This window comes from Schistocerca americana, chromosome 11 (assembly GCF_021461395.2).
Source record: "Schistocerca americana isolate TAMUIC-IGC-003095 chromosome 11, iqSchAmer2.1, whole genome shotgun sequence".
Taxonomy (NCBI): Eukaryota; Metazoa; Arthropoda; class Insecta; order Orthoptera; family Acrididae; genus Schistocerca; species Schistocerca americana.
In genome coordinates, this window is record NC_060129.1 from 149,776,748 (window position 1) to 149,795,236 (window position 18,489).

The 18,489-nt window shown below is 43.9% G+C and overlaps 1 protein-coding gene across 3 annotated transcripts in view; it reads left to right on the forward strand.

The window, feature by feature from the left end:
• The window catches only part of LOC124553665 (zinc finger protein 2 homolog), a 268,284-nt gene that overhangs the window by 219,147 nt on the left and 30,648 nt on the right, over positions 1-18,489 (forward strand). For 2 of the 3 annotated variants that reach the window (XM_047127547.1, XM_047127548.1), the window contains one exon: positions 8,754-8,818. The exons of the other annotated variant lie outside the window; for it this stretch is intronic. In XM_047127547.1, coding sequence (XP_046983503.1) covers positions 8,754-8,818 — 65 coding nt within the window. The remainder of the gene's footprint in view (positions 1-8,753; positions 8,819-18,489) is intronic. 3 annotated transcript variants of the gene reach the window in all.

Genomic DNA, 18,489 nt, shown 5'->3' on the forward strand with positions numbered 1-18,489 from the left:
AACGACCTGCATGGTTTGTAACACCGAAGCAGTTCGCCACCGATCTTGATGGTGCGAAACTGTGTGATCACTGAGGCGCGCCTTTTTTCATCCAGTGTTTATGGTGCACCTTAGTGACTTGTTTTGAACATTTCTTGAATTTCAACTATGTCCGTTTTGTGCAGTGTAATACACTACTGGCCATTAAAATTGCTACACCAATTAGATGACATGATACAGACGCGAAATTTAACCGACAGGTAGAAGATGCTGTGATATGCAAATGATTAGCTTTTCAGAGCATTCACACAAGGTTGGCGCCAGTGGCGATATCTATAACGTGGTGACATGAGGAAAGTTTCCAACCGACTTCTCATACACAAACAGCAGTTGACCGGCGTTGCCTGGTGAAACGTTGTTGTGATGCCTCGTGTAAGGAGGAGAAATGCTTACCGTCACGTTTCCGACTTTCATAAAGGTCGGATTGTAGCCTATCGCGATTGTGGTTTATCGTATTGCGACATTGCTGCTCGCGTTGGTCAAGATCCGATGACTGTTAGTAGAATATGGAATAGGAGGGTTCAGGATGGTACTACGGAACCCTGTGCCAGATCCCAACGGCCTCGTATCACTAGCAGTCGAGATGACAGGCATCTTATTCGCATGGCTGTAACGGATCGTGCAGTCACGCCTCGATCCCTGAGTCAACAGATGGGGACGTTTGCAAGAAAACAACCATCTCCACGAACAGTTCGACGACGTTTGCAGCAGAATGGACTATCAGCTCGAAGACCGTGGCTGCGGTTACCCTTGGCGCTGTATCACAGACAGGAGTGCCTGCGATGGTGTACTCGGCGACGAGTCTGGGTGCACGAATGGCAAAACATCATTTTTTCGGATGAATCCAGGTTCTACTTACAGCATCACGACGGTCGCATCCGTGTCTGGCGACATCGCGGTGAACGCACATTGGAAGCATGTATTCGCCATCGCCATACTGGCGTATCACACTGCGTGATGGTATGGGGTGCCATTGGCTACACGTCTCGGTCACCTCTTGTTCGTATTGACGGCACTTTGAACAGTGGACGTTACATTACATATGTGTTACGACCCGTGGCTCTACCCTTCATTCGATCCCTGCGAAACCCTACATTTCAGCAGGATAATGCACGACCGCATGATGCAGGTCCTGTACGGGCCTTTCTGGATGCAGAAAATGTTCAACTGCTGCCCTGGCCAGCACATTCTCTAGATCTCTCACCAACTAAAAACGTCTGGTCAATGGTGGCCGAGCAACTGGCTCGTCACAATAAGCCAGTCACTACTCTTGATGAACTGTAGTATCGTGTTGAAGCTGCATGGGCAGCTGTACCTGTACATGCCATCCAAGCTCTGTTTGACTCAATGCCCAGGCATATGAAGGCCGTTATTGCGGCCGGCGGTGGTAGTTCTGGGTACTGATTTCTCAGGATCTATGCACCCAAATTGCGTGAAAATGTAATCACATGTCAGTTCTAGTATAATATATTTCTCCAATGAACACCCGTATATCATCTGCAATTCTTCTTGGTGTAGCCACTTTAATGGCCAGTAGTGTACATACATCCCACAGAAGGTTGATCTCTGCACCTCTCGGACATTCATTTTCTGTCACCTACCTGATGCACATGGTGAGTCATTAGCAGCTAATATTTTTGCCGTCATAATTGTTAACACAGCACTTGCAAATGAACCTCATTAAAGGTCGAACTTGTGACCTTGCACTCACGGGGCTCCTTACGAGACTGTTCACCGAACTTTGCAGATGCACCACGTTCACTGCTACCACAAGTTCATCTGGCTTCTTATGTCGAGGAAAAGACAGTAAGTTATGACACTTGTTTGACAGCTGCCTTTTCCGCCCTTAGCTGCCTGACATAGTTCATTCGTGTCGTAGGCATTAATTCGTGACCTGTAGTAGTTGACCATCAATCGAACAAGTAACAGAGTTACTATGCAGATACACTTGTTGACCACATTCTTAAACAACACCAATATGAACAAAACATTGTTTTATGATGCGTGTCCCTTTCTTCATTAATATACTGTAACTAACTTCAGACGCATTTATTTATGTGAACTTGTAACCGAGGCACAAGAAATAGCTTTGGGGACATCTTATATTCCCTTCTCTGACATATTTGAAGAACTTCGTAGATGTAACAAACTTACTCAACTATGTGACAAATATGCTCCCCAAAAGACCGGAAAAGTAAGAATGAAACCTGCATATGGCTAACTGAAGAACAAAAACAGCTCATGAATCTCATACCCATCAGGCACACAAATTGTGCCTTGTGCCTGAAAATCGTATTGCTTAGAAGCAAAAGCGGAACAGAGGCAATCAAGCTGTGAGCAATGCAAAACTCAGACATGCCCATATATTAAACGACAGCCGGAACAGATAAGCTACACTATAGAAAAACCTAAATGGTCTTGGTATAGGCAGAGTAAAAGCTGCAGGTATTCCCATTGTCCCAGCTGAAGAACTGAGCCGGTACTTCACATTACCTGCAACCTTAATTAAACCACATACGAAGCTGATAATCGTTGATCACTTTATAGGGGTAAATGACTTAAGCCACGAAGAATACTCTCTAAAGCATGTTACTTGCAGTACCGTCAAAAAAGGAGGAGGAGGAGGAGGAGGAGATTAGTGTTTAACGTCCCGTCGACAGCGAGGTCATTAGAGACGGAGCGCAAGCTCGGGTGAGGGAAGGATGGGGAAGGAAATCGGCTGTGCCCTTTCAAAGGAACCATCCCGGCATTTGCCTGAAGCGATTTAGGGAAATCACGGAAAACCTAAATCAGGATGGCCGGAGACGGGATTGAACCGTTGTCCTCCCGAATGCGAGTCCAGTGTGCTAACCACTGCACCACCTCGCTTGGTCCCTCAATAAAGCTAACGTACACATCAGATCAGTATCTACTGGACGTGATGGCATCACAGTCCAAATGATGAAGCATATTATTAATCAACTACTGCCCATTATAATAGATATCTTCAACCACTCATTAACCGCATTTTCCCTAAGATCTGAAAACAGAAACTAGTTAAACCACTTGCGAGGTGCCAGGGCAAGCAGTGTATTTAACACTAAATTCTTCTAGAACCTACATATGTAAATGATGCTCTAAGCCCCCCCCCCCCCCCTCTATTCTAACTCCGACTTTTGCTGTTGCACATAGATTCAAAAACATACGCGAACTGGCTGTAATCAACCCTGCAAGTGGAGTAGAAAAGAGTTTGGCACCTGCAATAATTTAATTTGATAAATAAGTTAAATAAAGGAAGGTTTCATTAACGTAGTGAGAAATGATGGGTTGCTCTACCGATTAACAGAATGAAAGTTCTGTCCAAAATAACAATATGATTTATTAAGACTAAACACAAAATAATAAACAAAAACACATGAAACATTTATAATACATCAAATTGGCTCAAATTGGATACTCAAACAAACGCTGTGAAGGTGAAGTTGTCCCTAAACTAGATTGTGAGGTTTATGACGAAGTGGTATGTGGAGCCAATTACTTGCCACTCAAATCTTAAGAGAGACACACAGCTAACCCATCATTAATTGCTGCAACTCAAGACAGAACAAAGTTAGAAAAGGACGAACAGGCGCGCTCTGCTGAGCTCTTGATTATCACCTAGGAAAATCCCTGTCTGCTGGTGCTCCGGACATACATTACCAAACCGTCTTCTTAACTGCCAGGACACGATCTGGCGTACCGGAGGCGATGGCTGGTTGCTTCGACGTCCTCGACCGAAAGGCGAGAGCCGACTACCTAGAGCACCCGTACAGGCCGAACACACAACATTCCCTCCTCTGCGACAGTGGCCGTGGTTAAACGTTCCAATCAGCAACTCGAAAACCGGCGGAAAATTCCACTCCATTGCCGGAGCACTACCATTCCACCAATGGAGATTCTTGGTGCCAATTTCTGCGCTGATTTTGCAACGTCACGGAGCTATGCCCTGAGCAAGCCAATCACAGTTACTATTTTGCAGAAAGCGCGGGAATTTTCCCGCCACAACTGCCTGGGTACACAAGTCATTCCCACGCCTCACTGGTAGCCCGCCAGAAAGTGTTTTCGCTAAGTTTCTGCGAAGTAACGGAACCTCTAGCCCAGCCGCTACTTCAGGCCCCTCCGGGCATGTCTTTTGACAATGTCGGCGTCTGGAAAGCATTCACTCAACTTCCTCACACTCGTCGGCTTAACCCTCTCGAGATCCGCAGAGCCCGCCTGTCACCGGACCACCTGGGTGACGAGAGACGTTGCGTGTGAAGTCCGCGTGTGAAGGAATAGCAACTTTTCACCGCATGCAATTAGAGACGAAAATCGTAAGATAGAAATATGAGAGGGGGCTCATGCCACCTCTCATAGCCCCTACGCCATTTTAGATTGTAATTGGTGAGCGGTTGGCTCACTTAGGAGCAAGGTAGTGAGTAAATCGTCCAAGAACAATCTTACAAACTGACTCCACATGCCGCACTCTATTAAAAAATCATTGCAACTGAAAAATGCAGCTCATAGAGGGAGGATTATTTATGATGTAGCCAACTTCACCTTCTTAATATGGAACACTAACACTCACATCACACATCCATACCCAGGGAGCCCCTTCCAAACACCGATTCACACAGACATTCACGCTCTAAATATGGCCCGGGCATGTGAGCCAAATATGGAGCAGTTTATTCTTTACAATCAGAGTTGGAGTGCTCCGCAATTAAATACCCAAGATCTTACAACAATTTGAATCATGAAACTAACCTGAACTCACTCACACATGATACTATTTAAGTTAACAATCTCTTTGTGAGCTTTCAGAATGTAGTTACAACCTCCGATTCATTCTGTCTCCCTGCACCAAGAATAACCTTTACAAAATGTTCCCTGAACTGATGGTCCATTCACAATGACAGTGGTGGTATCTGCTTCAGTTTATGTGGACTTCAGGCACACTGTTTGCATACACACAACAATAAATAACAATACAAAAAAAACATGGTGTGGAGAACAATACAGTAATTGGTGTGGAGAACAATACAGTAATTTGTAATAAGAATTACAGTGTAAAACACAAACACATACAAGGTATAACATACATTACAAAAACAACACTAGAGAAAGAAATTTAAGAAAAAAAACAAGGTTCATGGGGCATCAAGTTGTGCGTGCACATTGCACAATGTTCACGACTATGCTGAGAATGAGGCACTAAATCACATTATTAGAAATATTCGAAGCACTTCACAAATTCCACAGTACTGACATCACATAGGGCTAAACGTCGGGTGTTGTTGCTACGTTGTTGCAACGGCAATAGGGTATGCTGGAGCATCTGCAGTACTCTGTTGAGATTGCACCAAGACCCACGCATATGATCATGGCAGTACGGTAGGAAGACACAGTGATAGGCTCTCCTCACGTCGATTAATTGTCTCTGAGGTCTACTTGTTGGGATACATCACTAGTCTAGGTCTCTTCTCTCGCTGGACTGTACTTTACGTTTCCCAATATTGCAGTCCGATGAGGGATGATGGCACGTGGAGTGACTCCACAAGTGTGTGAGGTCATCCATACAGGATCGAACTAGGAGCGACGATTGCTACAACTGCTCTCTAATATGGAGGAGAAGTTAGAAATGAGACCATTCATTTGTTAGTGTGGCACGATACTGCTTTGTGTATGCAGATCGGCCAATGCTAGTGAGCTGTAAAAACCCAAACAGGTGAGTATAGAGCGTCCCTTTCTGTCCTGAGGCACATGAGGCGCAGGTTCTGACACGATATGTGATCTTCTTCGTGTACTCACGGCAACGTGGTCTGCCGCAGGGAATCCCTCCAAACGGCTGCCGCGTCCGGAGAGCTAGCAGGCTGTCGCGTGTGGGTCGCGTGTCAGTGTCAACGGCCAGCCTCACTTTCGCTTGTGGCCCGGCGAGGGCTGTCTGCCGCCTAATCCCTCAGGTATACGGCCCGGTGACTGTCAGCTTGTAGGACTGGATGCTCTCGCGCCCTTCACGTCAGGTGGCACGCTGACGCTCTCTTCTTGCAGGTAGCCGATGACCTCTTGTTTTTTCTCTGGCTGGCCTCTGCATTGCCACGATCCCCGTCATCTGCACAATTCTTACAAAAATCTTATGCCTAACTTTTCCCCATGACCTTCTATGTTATAATAAATTTACATAACGATACATTGATGGTCTGTCATTTCAGGCACTCTAATTTTAATTTTATAGTTATTTATCTGTAGCTATCATTATAACAAAATCTCAGTGTGATATTTGTGTAGCGACCGATCTCACTACTGTACATGGTGTGTGACGCTATACTGGATGGACAACTAAATGTGCGGGCCCGCACTAATATTACTATTAATTATATAGATCGACAGTAGACATGCTCAAGAATTAACTACCATTTGCCAACGATCTACATTCTATGTCTTAATTAAATTATGTTGTTATGCAGGTCTAAGTTTTACTGTGCTATAAAGAACATGCAACTTTGCTACTTTCGCTCGCCCGTCGTCCCTCCATCTCGGGTCTGTGGTTTGGTGACCTGAAAAATAGCATCTCAACAGGCGCGCGCCAAACACTTGTGGTAGAAAACCGCCACAATATTAAGGATCTAGTTATTCTAAAATCCTAAAGTTTAATTTATCCTAGTATATGGTACTCTCTCTATTATTATTATTATATATTTTTTTACCTTATACAACACTCTTACATAATTCCTGTTACGCTGAGATGTCTCGCTGCTCGCCGCAATTGACGACAGTGATGTGTGCGCCGTACGACATGGCCTCTGAGTTCTCACTACGGCTCACTGAAACTCCAGAGACTGGGTTAGCCATGGCTCTACAAGACAATAAATTTATAGACTCCCCAACAATTGCTCATAGCTCCTCATGTATGCATTCTCGAGTCTATGTTTACTGTACATTTTTTGTTGTTTTGATCGACATAATGGCTTTTCTAGACTAAGAAGCTCACCTGCAGAAACCAGCACGGCTTTAGGAAACAGCGGTCATGCGAGACACAGCTGGCCCTCTTTGTGCATGTCATACAACAGGCTCTACATACCGGCTCCCAGGTTGATGCCATATTTCTCGACTTTCGAAAGGCGTTCGACTCAGTTCCGCACTGTCGCTTGCTACAAAAAGTGCGCGCTTACGGTCTATCCGATCACATATGCGGTTCGAAAGAAAGTTTTCTAACAGACAGGGGACAGTATGTTCCATCATCTTTCGGGCGTGCACTCGGGACAGCGACAATGATGGAACATTATGTCCACCGGGAAAACTTCAAGAATCACAGGGAGCAGTATGTCGTCCTGAACGGGGTAACTTAACAGAAACAAGCGTAACTTCAGGTGCGCCCCAGGGCAGCGTAATAGGTCCTCTGCTTTTTACGATTTATGTAAACGATCTGGTTGATGGTATTGACAGCGGCCTGAGACTGTTTGCCGATGATGCTGTAGTCTACAGGAAAATAGTACCACACGAAAGTTGTGAACAAATCAATGAGGATTTGCAGAAAATAAATGCGTGGTGTAATGACTGTCAGTTATCTGTAAATATTAGTAAGTGCAACCTACTGCTTGCAACAAGGCGAAAATCCCCATTTATGTACGACTACAAAATAAATGCGCAGTCTTTGGAAGTGGTAACGTCCGTCAAGTATCTGGGTGTGACTATTCGAGATGATCTCAAATGGAATCATCAGATTACACAAGTAACGGGAAAGGTGAACTCTAGATTGCGGTTTATTGGTAGAATCCTGAAGCGATGCAGTCCTTCAACAAAGGAAGTAGCTTACAATACGTTAGTTCGTCCAGTCTTGGAGTATTGTTCGTCTGGGTGGGACCCTTACCAGTTGGGTCTGATTCGAGAGATTGAGAAGGTCCAAAGAAGAGCGGCAAGATTCGTGACTGGTACATTTAGCCATCGCGAGAGCGTTACAAATCTCATTGAAAGTTTGAAGTGTGACACACTTGCAGATAGACGGCGCGCTAAACAGAAGGGGCTGCTCTCTAAATTCCGAAATCCAATCTTCACCGACGATGTAGAGCATATATTATTACCATCAACTTTCAAATCGCGTAATGATCACCAGTCAAAGACAAGGGAAATAAGAGCTCGTACTGAGGCGTTCAGACAGTCGTTTTCCCCTCGCGCGATCCGCGAGTGGAACAGAGGGTGGGAAATATGACTTTGGCGTGGATTGTGCCCTCCGCCACACACCGCTTGGTGGCTAGCGGAGTATATATGTAGATGTAGACACTGTCATCTCTGAAGTTGCCTGCCGTACAATCTTAGCAACAGCAGCACCGGTACGTGTATTCCACTGTCAGAGGTATCAGAACCGTTTTCGTTATAACTTTCAGTTCGTTCAATTCCGCCAAAGCGACCCTTACCTCAAATTGATACATTTATCCAACATCCTTCAGAATTTGTAACATCATCACGAAATCACCACGTATGTGCAAACATTTATAGGCACCGGTGCGTGTAACTTTGACGCTGTGTAGCGTCATTGGATGACGTTTCCGGATGTGGGTCTCTGCGTAAAACTTGATCTAGTAAGTCCCCTCTACAACCTCCGGAAGTGTGTAACATGAATTGTTCTCAGCCATGTCGCAGACTCCTGCTGACTTTGCACGTGCAGCAGCCTGTTGAATTTTCCTACAAACATTGACTCCTTTTCTTTTTCCTTTCAGGATAAGAAACACGTCAGTCTCGGAGCTCGCCAGTATGAGAATGCTTCTTCACCGAGTTCTTGGAGGTTAGTCTGAACAACTTTTAATACGCCTGTCCTGGTATAACGTATCTAAAAAGCGAGATAACGATCCATTTGCAAATGGTAACCGTATTCTTTTGCACTCAAAATTTATACTGTGTCTCGCGCACACTGATCTCTGGCACGTTATACCCGTACATTGACGGAAATGGAGAGTGTTACACCACAGAGCACCAGTCTGAAAATTATCAAATTTGTTGGAGACGTTCATTTTATGTTGTTGTTCTTATTTTTGTTGTCTTCAGCCCAAAGACTGATCTGATTAAGCTCTCCACACTAGACTACGCAAGAGTCATCATCTCCGAGTGACTACTGCAACATACATTCATTTCAACCTCCTCACTGTATTCATCTCTTTGTCTCCCACTACAATTGTTACCTTCCCATCCCCCTCCCCCACCCACCACAGCGCTTCCCTCCATCACCAAATTGACGGTTACTTGATGCCTAAGGTTGTCTCCTATCAATTGATCCCATCATTGTCCGCCCCTGGCAACTGAGTGGTCAGCGCGAAAGAATGTCATACCTAACGGCCCGGGTTCGATTCCCGACTGGGTCGGAGATTTCCTCCGCTCTGGGACTCGGTGTTGTGTTGTCATTATCATCATCATTTCATCCCCATCGACACGGAAGTCGTCGAAGTTGCGTCAACTCGAAAGACTTGCACCAGGCGAACGGTCTACCCGACGGGAAGCCCTAGCCATACGGCATTTCCATTTTACCCTTTCATTTAGTCAAGGTCTGCCACATATTTCTTTTCGTCCGAATTCCATTCAGAACTAGCTCATTAATTACGTGATCTGCACATACGACACCACATTTTAAAAGTTTCTTTTCTCTTCTTGTTTGAATTGCTTATCAATCACGTTTCAGTTTGTAGATGACTACACCGCAAACAAATATCTCCAGAAATGATTTAATATAAATGTTATACTTTTGACGTCGTTGACATTCTGAATTTTATATACAGGGTGCACATAAAGACCGGGACCACTTTCAATTATTTATTGCACAAGAACCAAACATTGTACACATATCACGTTGTTGTTGTTGTGGCCTTCAGTCTAGAGACTGATTTGATGCAGCTCTCCATGCTACTCTATCCTGTGCACCTTCTTCATCTCCCAGTACCTACTGCAACCTACATCCTTCTGAATCTGCTTAGTGTATTCATCTCTTGGTCTCCCTCTACGATTTTTACCCTCGACGCTGCCCTACAATACGAAACTGGTGATTCCTTGATGCCTCAGAACATGTCTTACCAACCAATCCCTTCTCCTAGTCAATTTGTGCCACAAACTCCTCCCCAATTCTATTCAATACCTCCCCATTAGTTACGTGAGTAGACCCGTCTAATCTTCAGCATTATTCTGTAGCACCACATTTCGAGAGCTTCTATACTCTTCTTGTCCAAACTATTTATCGTCCATGTTTCACTTCCATACATGGCTACACTCCATACAAATACCTTCAGAAACGATTTCCTGACCCTTAAATCTGTACTCGATGTTAACAAAATTCTCTTCTTCAGAAACGCTTTCCTTGCCATTGCCAGCCTATGTTTTATATCCTCTCTACTTCGATCATCATCAGTTATTTTGCTCCCCAAGTAGCAAAAATCATCTCTTTTCCTAATCTAATTCCCTCAGCAACCCCCGACGTAATTCGACTACATTTCATTATCCTCGTTTTGCTTTTGTTGGTGTTCATCTTATATCCTCCTTTCAAGACACTGTCCATTCCATTCAACTGCTCTTCCAAGTCCCTTACTGTCTCTGACAGAATTACAAAGTCATCGGCGAACCTCATAGTTTTAATTTATTGTCCGTGGATTTTAATACCTACTCCGAATTTTTCTTTTGTTTCCTTTACTGCTTGCTCAATATACAGATTGAATAACATCAAGTATACACATATCACACATAGGTCATTTTGCAGAGAAACCCGGGAAGTTTTTTTTTTTTCATGTCTACCGTCAGAGCATAGTTTGGTAATTTGCCGTTAGTCAGCGCTAGTCGCAAACATGGCGAGTTCAGGTGCGGAGCGAGCTTTCTGTGTGTTGGAGTTTGAGAAAAACAAGTGTGCTACGGCTGTTCAGCGGATGTTTAGAACCAAGTACGGTTAGAAGCCACCAACAAGGAAGGCCATTTACCACTGGCACAACAAATCCGTTACGACAGGTTGCTTGTGCCCGGCAAAGAGAAGCGGATGTCCCAGTGTGAGTGAAGTGAATGTGGAGCGCGTAAGAGAGAGTCCAAAGAAATCGGTGCGTCGTGCATCCCGTGAACTCGAAATGGCTCCAATGACAAGCGCGGAAAGTCCTGCGACAGAAGCTGTCTGTGAAACCTTTCAAATTGGAGCTACTGCAGAAGCTCAATGGCGACGACAAAGACAAGCGTTTTGAGTTTTGTTTGCAGTCGCAACAATTGAATTAGGATGGGGATGACATTGTTGATCGCTTAATTTTTAGCGTCAAAGCCACTTTTGAAACTAATGGGAAAGGGAACAAGCATAATTGTCGAATCTGGGGTAAAAAGCATCCATATGAATGCATTGAATTTGAGCGTGATTCTCCAAAAGGTAAATGTTTTTTGTGCCTTGTCACGTCAAAAACTGTACGGGCCATTCTTCTTCGCCGAGAGCACTGTCACTGGATATTCCTACTTGGACATGTTGCAGCAGTGGCTGATGTCTCAAATGCAATCGGGCTCTCCGTTCGTCTTTCAGCAGGATGGGGCTCCGCGCCATTTTCATCGTGAAGTTCGTGGGTACCTGAACACGGAGCTGCCGCACCGATGGATCGTCCGTTCTACAGAAGGGGGACAGCTGTTTCACGAAATGGCCTCCTCGATCACTAGATCTCACTCCGTTTGACTTTTTTCTGTGGGGACACATTAAAGATCTGAAACTTCCTGGCAGATTAAAACTGTGTGCCGAACCGAGACCCGAAATCGGGACCTTTACCTTTCGCAGGCAAGTGCTCTACCAACTGAGCTACCCAAGCACGACTAACACCCCATCCTCACAGCCTTACCTCCGCCAATATCTCGTCTCCTACATTCCAAACTTCACAGAAGGACTTCTGCGAACCTTGCAGGACTAGCACTCCTGAAAGAAAGGAAAGCTTCTGTGAAGTTTGGAAGGTAGGAGACGAGGTACTGGCGGAATTGAAACTGTGAGGACGGGGCGTGAGTCGTGCTTGGGTAGCTCAGTTGGTAGAGGAGTTGACCGCGAAAGGCAAAGGTCCCTACTTCGAGTCTCGGTCCGGCAGGCAGTTTTAATCTGCCAGGATGTTTTATATCAGCGCACACTCCGCTGCATAGTGAAAATCTCATTCTACATTAAAGATCTGGTGTATGTACCGCCTCTGCCACGTGATGTAGCAGATCTCCGGGAGAGAATACGGGAAGCGACTGCCGCAGTCGACGATGCCATGCTGGGACGGGTATGGCAAGAATTCCATTACCGTATTGACGTCTGCTGGGTCACTCGTCATTCGCATATCGAATGTTTGTAAAAAAGGTAAAAAAAAATTTCAGAGTTTCTCTTCAAAATGCAATATTTATGACATCTGTGCAATGTTTGGCTCTTGTGCAATAAATAATTGAAAGTGTTCCCAGACTTTATGTACAGCCTGTACACTCTACTTTGGCACTCATTAGTTATTTTCCTGCTCAAAAAGCAATACTCATATACTGACTTTATTGTCTCAGTTGCTGACGAGTCTTCCGAGCAGTATGCACGTTTTCGAAGATACAGCCGTGGTTGGAGAAACTTTTCGGTTCCTGACGTATCGTCCAGAGCTGCACTGGACGTCGGAGTTGCTTCCAGCGACGCTGAATCTGAGTCGGACGTCGGACAGCGACATGTGAAGTGGGCGAGGTCGAGTTTATACATGATCAGCCGCATTCAGACATAAAAACCTGTAAAGGATCTATCGATTCTGCAGACCACTGACCATATATCATTGAATTTCAGGGCTTCTTCTTTACTGTTAAAATAATCAATATGCTTCTATATTTCGATGGTTTCTCGTGGATAATAGTTTGTCATAGTAGATAAAATTTTGATTCCGAAATGTTTCATTTCGTGGTTTCCTGACTGAAGAGCGTGTTCTGTTACAGCTGATTTTTCTGTTTCCCCCAGTCGGCAACTACTTTTGTTCTTTCAGTCTTGTATTAAAGATTCTCTTGGTAGTCCCAATGCAGACCTTTCCACAAGTACACTGAATCTTATACAGGGTGGTCCATTGATCGTGACCGGACCAAATATCTCACGAAATAAGCGTCAAACGCAAAAAACTACAAAGAACGAAATTTGTCTAGCTTTAAGGGGGAAACCTGATGGCGCTATGGTTGGCCCGCTAGATGGCGCTGCCATAGGTCAAACGGACATGAACTGCCTTTTTTTAAAAATAGGAACCTCCATTTTTTATTACATATTCGTGTAGTACGTAAAGAAATATGAATGTTTTAGTTGGACCACTTTTTCCGCTTTGTGATAGATGGCGCTGTAATAGTCACAAACATATGGCTCACAATTTTAGACGAATAGTTGGTATCAGGTAGGTTTCTTTAATTAAAATACAGAACGTAGGTACGTTTGAACATTTTATTTAGGTTGTTCCATTCTGATACATGTACCTTTGTGAACTTATCATTTCTGAGAACGCATGCTGTTACAGAGTGATTACCTGTAAATACCACATTATTGCAATAAATGCTCAAGATGATGTCCATCAACATCAATACATTTGGCAATACGTGTAACGACATTCCTCTCAAGAGCGAGTAGTTCGCCTTCCGTAATGTTCGCACATGCATTGACAATGCATGGCGTCGACAAAAGATTCCACAGTGACAGTCTCAACAAACTGGTCTCTCGTTAGAAGAAATGTGTTCCTTGTTGGCATGACTATGTTGACAAATAAATATGTAGACATGGGTAATAAAGATGTACATAGTTGATGAAGTTTGTTTTATTTAAAAAGGTTTGAGCTTTCACATAAAAAATTTGGGGGCATTACTTTTCAGCACGCCCTCGTAGCAGTTATACGAAGGGCGAAAGTTACTTACATGGAGAGGTCCCCAGCGGTGAGATCGACTTTTGGAAACTGTCTACACAGTGACGTAGTTTAACATCCCAGGTATCACTCACTGCAACCATTCACCTTGGTGCGCCAATATTTGCGAGTAATTGACGAAAGAAAAATTCGGAATTTTGTGCGAAAATTGGTACCATTTGGTCTGATAGGGTGGTGTAATGAATAGGATAACAGCTTCATGTGCAGGAAATTGGCGGTTCAAATCTCGTGAGGTGCGCAAAATGTTTTTTTATTTTTAAATCTTTACCGAAATTTCTTAGATTATTATTTTTAGCCAATAAATAGTTTAAATGTAATTTTTATTCTATTCCTTTCTCACATAATTTTAATCATAATATCAACTTCTTGGTTTGCTATCCATTTTCTTCCTATCATTCTTTCTCCACTAGAAATCTTTGTTCATGTGCTTTTAATTAATTTTATGTATTAATTTCGATGTAATTTGTTTTGTTTTATCAACCTGTTTTTCGTTTACATCATTGCGTTCATTATATCTATTTCTCATTTTGCTTGAATTTAATTTTACTTATAAACCCGTCTTTCATTTAAATTTTCATCTGCATAATTTTGTCCATAGTGCAATAGGTATTTAGGATATGTTTTAAAGGTTTTACGACGAGTACTATGTAAAAATTGAATATCTTGTAACAAAAATACATTTCTCACACCATTACACAAATATAAACAGAGTATTTCGTCTTTTATTAATAACTGATAGATTGGAATTTTCAAATAATTGAGTATTACAATAAATAAATATAATGAAATTCATATTCACAAAAATTTATACTGGAGAGAGAATGATATAAAGAGAAAATGAAAGAAAGGAAAAAGTTCGTACAGTGATTAAAAAGGTGTGACAAGGGAATAGAAATAAAAAATTACATTTAAACCAATTAATTGAATAAAAATAATGATCAAAATCATTTCGAAAAATATTTAAAAATTAAAAAGTTCTGCACATGAAGCTGTTATGGATCCATTACACCACACAACCTCACAATGTAGCATTTTTGTAATCCTATGGAATGTCACACAAAATACCTTATTTTTCTTTCGTCAGTTAACTCTCAAACGAGGACCCACCAGGGTGAATGGTTGAAGTGTGTGATACCTGGGATCTTAAGGGGACTACACTCTGCCTATCTAACCCATGTTAACTTAGGCAAGTATTTGACCCTTTTCTGAAAAAACTATTTGATGCAGCATCTTAATATTTTTACTGTATCTTACATGATGCTAATAGAGTCAACTTTACTAAAATCTACTTTATCCATTTTATAGTTTTTAAGAAATATTTTTGTGAACTTCCTAATGGAGGAATATTAATGAATGCAGTGGCAGAGGTGGCTCTTTATGTTATGCAGAGTCTCTGAAATTTTCATTCATTTATGATAGTTTCTGACATAATGAGGCATATGTACTGAAAATTTTAGTTTGTGGGGAATTGACTTTAAAGAAAAAACTTTTGAAATTTGTTACTTACAGTTAATTAAAACTGTCCTGCTGCATATGATGGCCCTTCTTTGGCCTCTAGCAGGTCTTCCAGCTTTTTTTCACCTTCATGGATGTTTCTCTTGTTTTCTTGGCCATATTAGATGCAGAACTGTCTGCATCGGATATCCTCATTCTATCGCAATGTTGCAGCCCAGTGATCATACTTTCACCAGGATTAATTCCCAGCTTTGCAGTACCCAACACTTTCCAATATTACCACAATTGAATGTAATAACAGCATCATGAACTTCTAGTTTCATTGTATGCATGTCTACAAATACAGTTTTAGGAAGGCGGTTCCAAGTTATGCTGTTGAAAAATTCATTTGGGTTCAGTGTCTGCCCATGCACACATTTCCTTAGAAGGTCAGGATGAGCCAAGTCTCTGGAAATAGGTTTAATTGTTATAATAACAGCAGCAGGAAGAGAATGCTGGTGAGATTCTCCAGTTGCCTGAGCCCTATTGGATTTGCACCACGAATTTTCTCCTGATGAACACAATCCATGACATGGCTTGTCAGCAGTAGAGGACTTATGGAAGAATATGGCCCAAACATCTCTCTTCATTGCCTCCAGATTTTCTTTATTTCTCCTAATTGCCTGCCCATAATTTTCTGTAACAAATACTCGCAGTCACACTTGAACAAAACTAACCGTATGTTTGAAAGTGTGTGGTTTACGAACAGCAGAAACAAAAGAATACCGACCGTTGCATTCCAAGGATAACCAACACGCTCGGGAATTTAAAAAAAATCCATAACGTGCAACGTAGGGGGTATAAATATCTAAAATATATGCAGAAAAATGGGTGACAAAAAAGTGGGTGTGGCACTTAAACACACGTGGTAGGAAAATGCTCGAAAAAAAAAAATTTTTTTCAACAAAATCGTTTTCAGAGTACTTAAATAAACCTTTAATCTATCGAATTATGATGAAAACCAGAAACCGATTTTTTTCGACCTAAACCACTGTGTGGTCCCCTTAATCTACATCATATAGATAGTTTCAAGAAGTCGATCGCACTGCTGGGGACCTCTCCTTGTTAGCTGTTTGAGCAGCTCATAAATATGTCTCCACCATTTCGAGTTCTCATCGGTATACATACTGGACAAAAGAACGTGGCAAGAAGGTACGGGTAACGAAGGGCGCGTCAGGCCCAGTCACGTGTTCCAAATAAGCGTAAGCGCAGCGCGCGCTGATGCTGATGCGGAAGTACTGGCACGAAGACACTGCAGCCAACAGCGTGCCAAAGTCTGCCGGCTATGCTGAGTGGGCGAGATACGGGTGCTGTCCGACTGAGCTGCTGCTGTTATTTCTGTGGCAGTGTCAGCCATGTAGCTGTTTTAGAGGCAGGACCATTTTCTGTATGGAGTGTGATTTGAGAAATACACTCCTGGAAATGGAAAAAAGAACACATTGACACCGGTGTGTCAGACCCACCATACTTGCTCCGGACACTGCGAGAGGGCTGTACAGGCAATGATCACACGCACGGCACAGCGGACACACCAGGAACCGCGGTGTTGGCCGTCGAATGGCGCTAGCTGCGCAGCATTTGTGCACCGCCGCCGTCAGTGTCAGCCAGTTTGCCGTGGCATACGGAGCTCCATCGCAGTCTTTAACACTGGTAGCATGCCGCGACAGCGTGGACGTGAACCGTATGTGCAGTTGACGGACTTTGAGCGAGGGCGTACAGTGGGCATGCGGGAGGCCGGGTGGACGTACCGCCGAATTGCTCAACACGTGGGGCGTGAGGTCTCCACAGTACATCGATGTTGTCGCCAGTGGTCGGCGGAAGGTGCACGTGCCCGTCGACCTGGGACCGGACCGCAGCGACGCACGGATGCACGCCAAGACCGTAGGATCCTACGCAGTGCCGTAGGGGACCTCACCGCCACTTCCCAGCAAATTAGGGACACTGTTGCGCCTGGGGTATCGGCGAGGACCATTCGCAACCGTCTCCATGAAGCTGGGCTACGGTCCCGCACACCGTTAGGCCGTCTTCCGCTCACGCCCCAACATCGTGCAGCCCGCCTCCAGTGGTGTCGCGACAGGCGTGAATGGAGGGACGAATGGAGACGTGTCGTCTTCAGCGATGAGAGTCGCTTCTGCCTTGGTGCCAATGATGGTCGTATGCGTGTTTGGCGCCGTGCAGGTGAGCGCCACAATCAGGACTGCATACGACCGAGGCACACAGGGCCAACACCCGGCATCATGGTGTGGGGAGCGATCTCCTACACTGGCCGTACACCACTGGTGATCGTCGAGGGGACACTGAATAGTGCACGGTACATCCAAACCGTCATCGAACCCATCGTTCTACCATTCCTAGACCGGCAACGGGAACTTGCTGTTCCAACAGGACAATGCACGTCCGCATGTATCCCGTGCCACCCAACGTGCTCTAAAAGGTGTAAGTCAACTACCCTGGCCAGCAAGATCTCCGGATCTGTCCCCCATTGAGCATGTTTGGGACTGGATGAAGCGTCGTCTCACGCGGTCTGCACGTCCAGCACGAACGCTGGTCCAACTGAGGCGCCAGGTGGAAATGGCATGGCAAGCCGTTCCACAGGACTACATCCAGCATCTCTACGATCGTCTCCATGGGAGAATAGCAGCCTGCATTGCTGCGAAAGGTGGATATACACTGTACTAGTGCCGACATTGTGCATGCTCTGTTGCCTGTGTCTATGTGCCTGTGGTTCTGTCAGTGTGATCATGTGATGTATCTGACCCCAGGAATGTGTCAATAAAGTTTCCCCTTCCTGGGACAATGAATTCACGGTGTTCTTATTTCAGTTTCCAGGAGTGTAGAAAACAACATTGATTAAAGTACAATTTATCACTTCTCTTTCACCATTCTCGTAGTTTGCACTTGCTGGTATCTGTGTTTGTTAGAATATAATTTTGTTTATACTGCCCACACACTAGCAAAAATTAAAACATGTGACCGTTAGATTTAATGCCTAATAGCATTGCTCCTTACACTGTGACATGTTGGCTATCTCAGTACAGTGTGGGTTCATGAAGTTTAGCTTATTTCCTTAATAACTTCA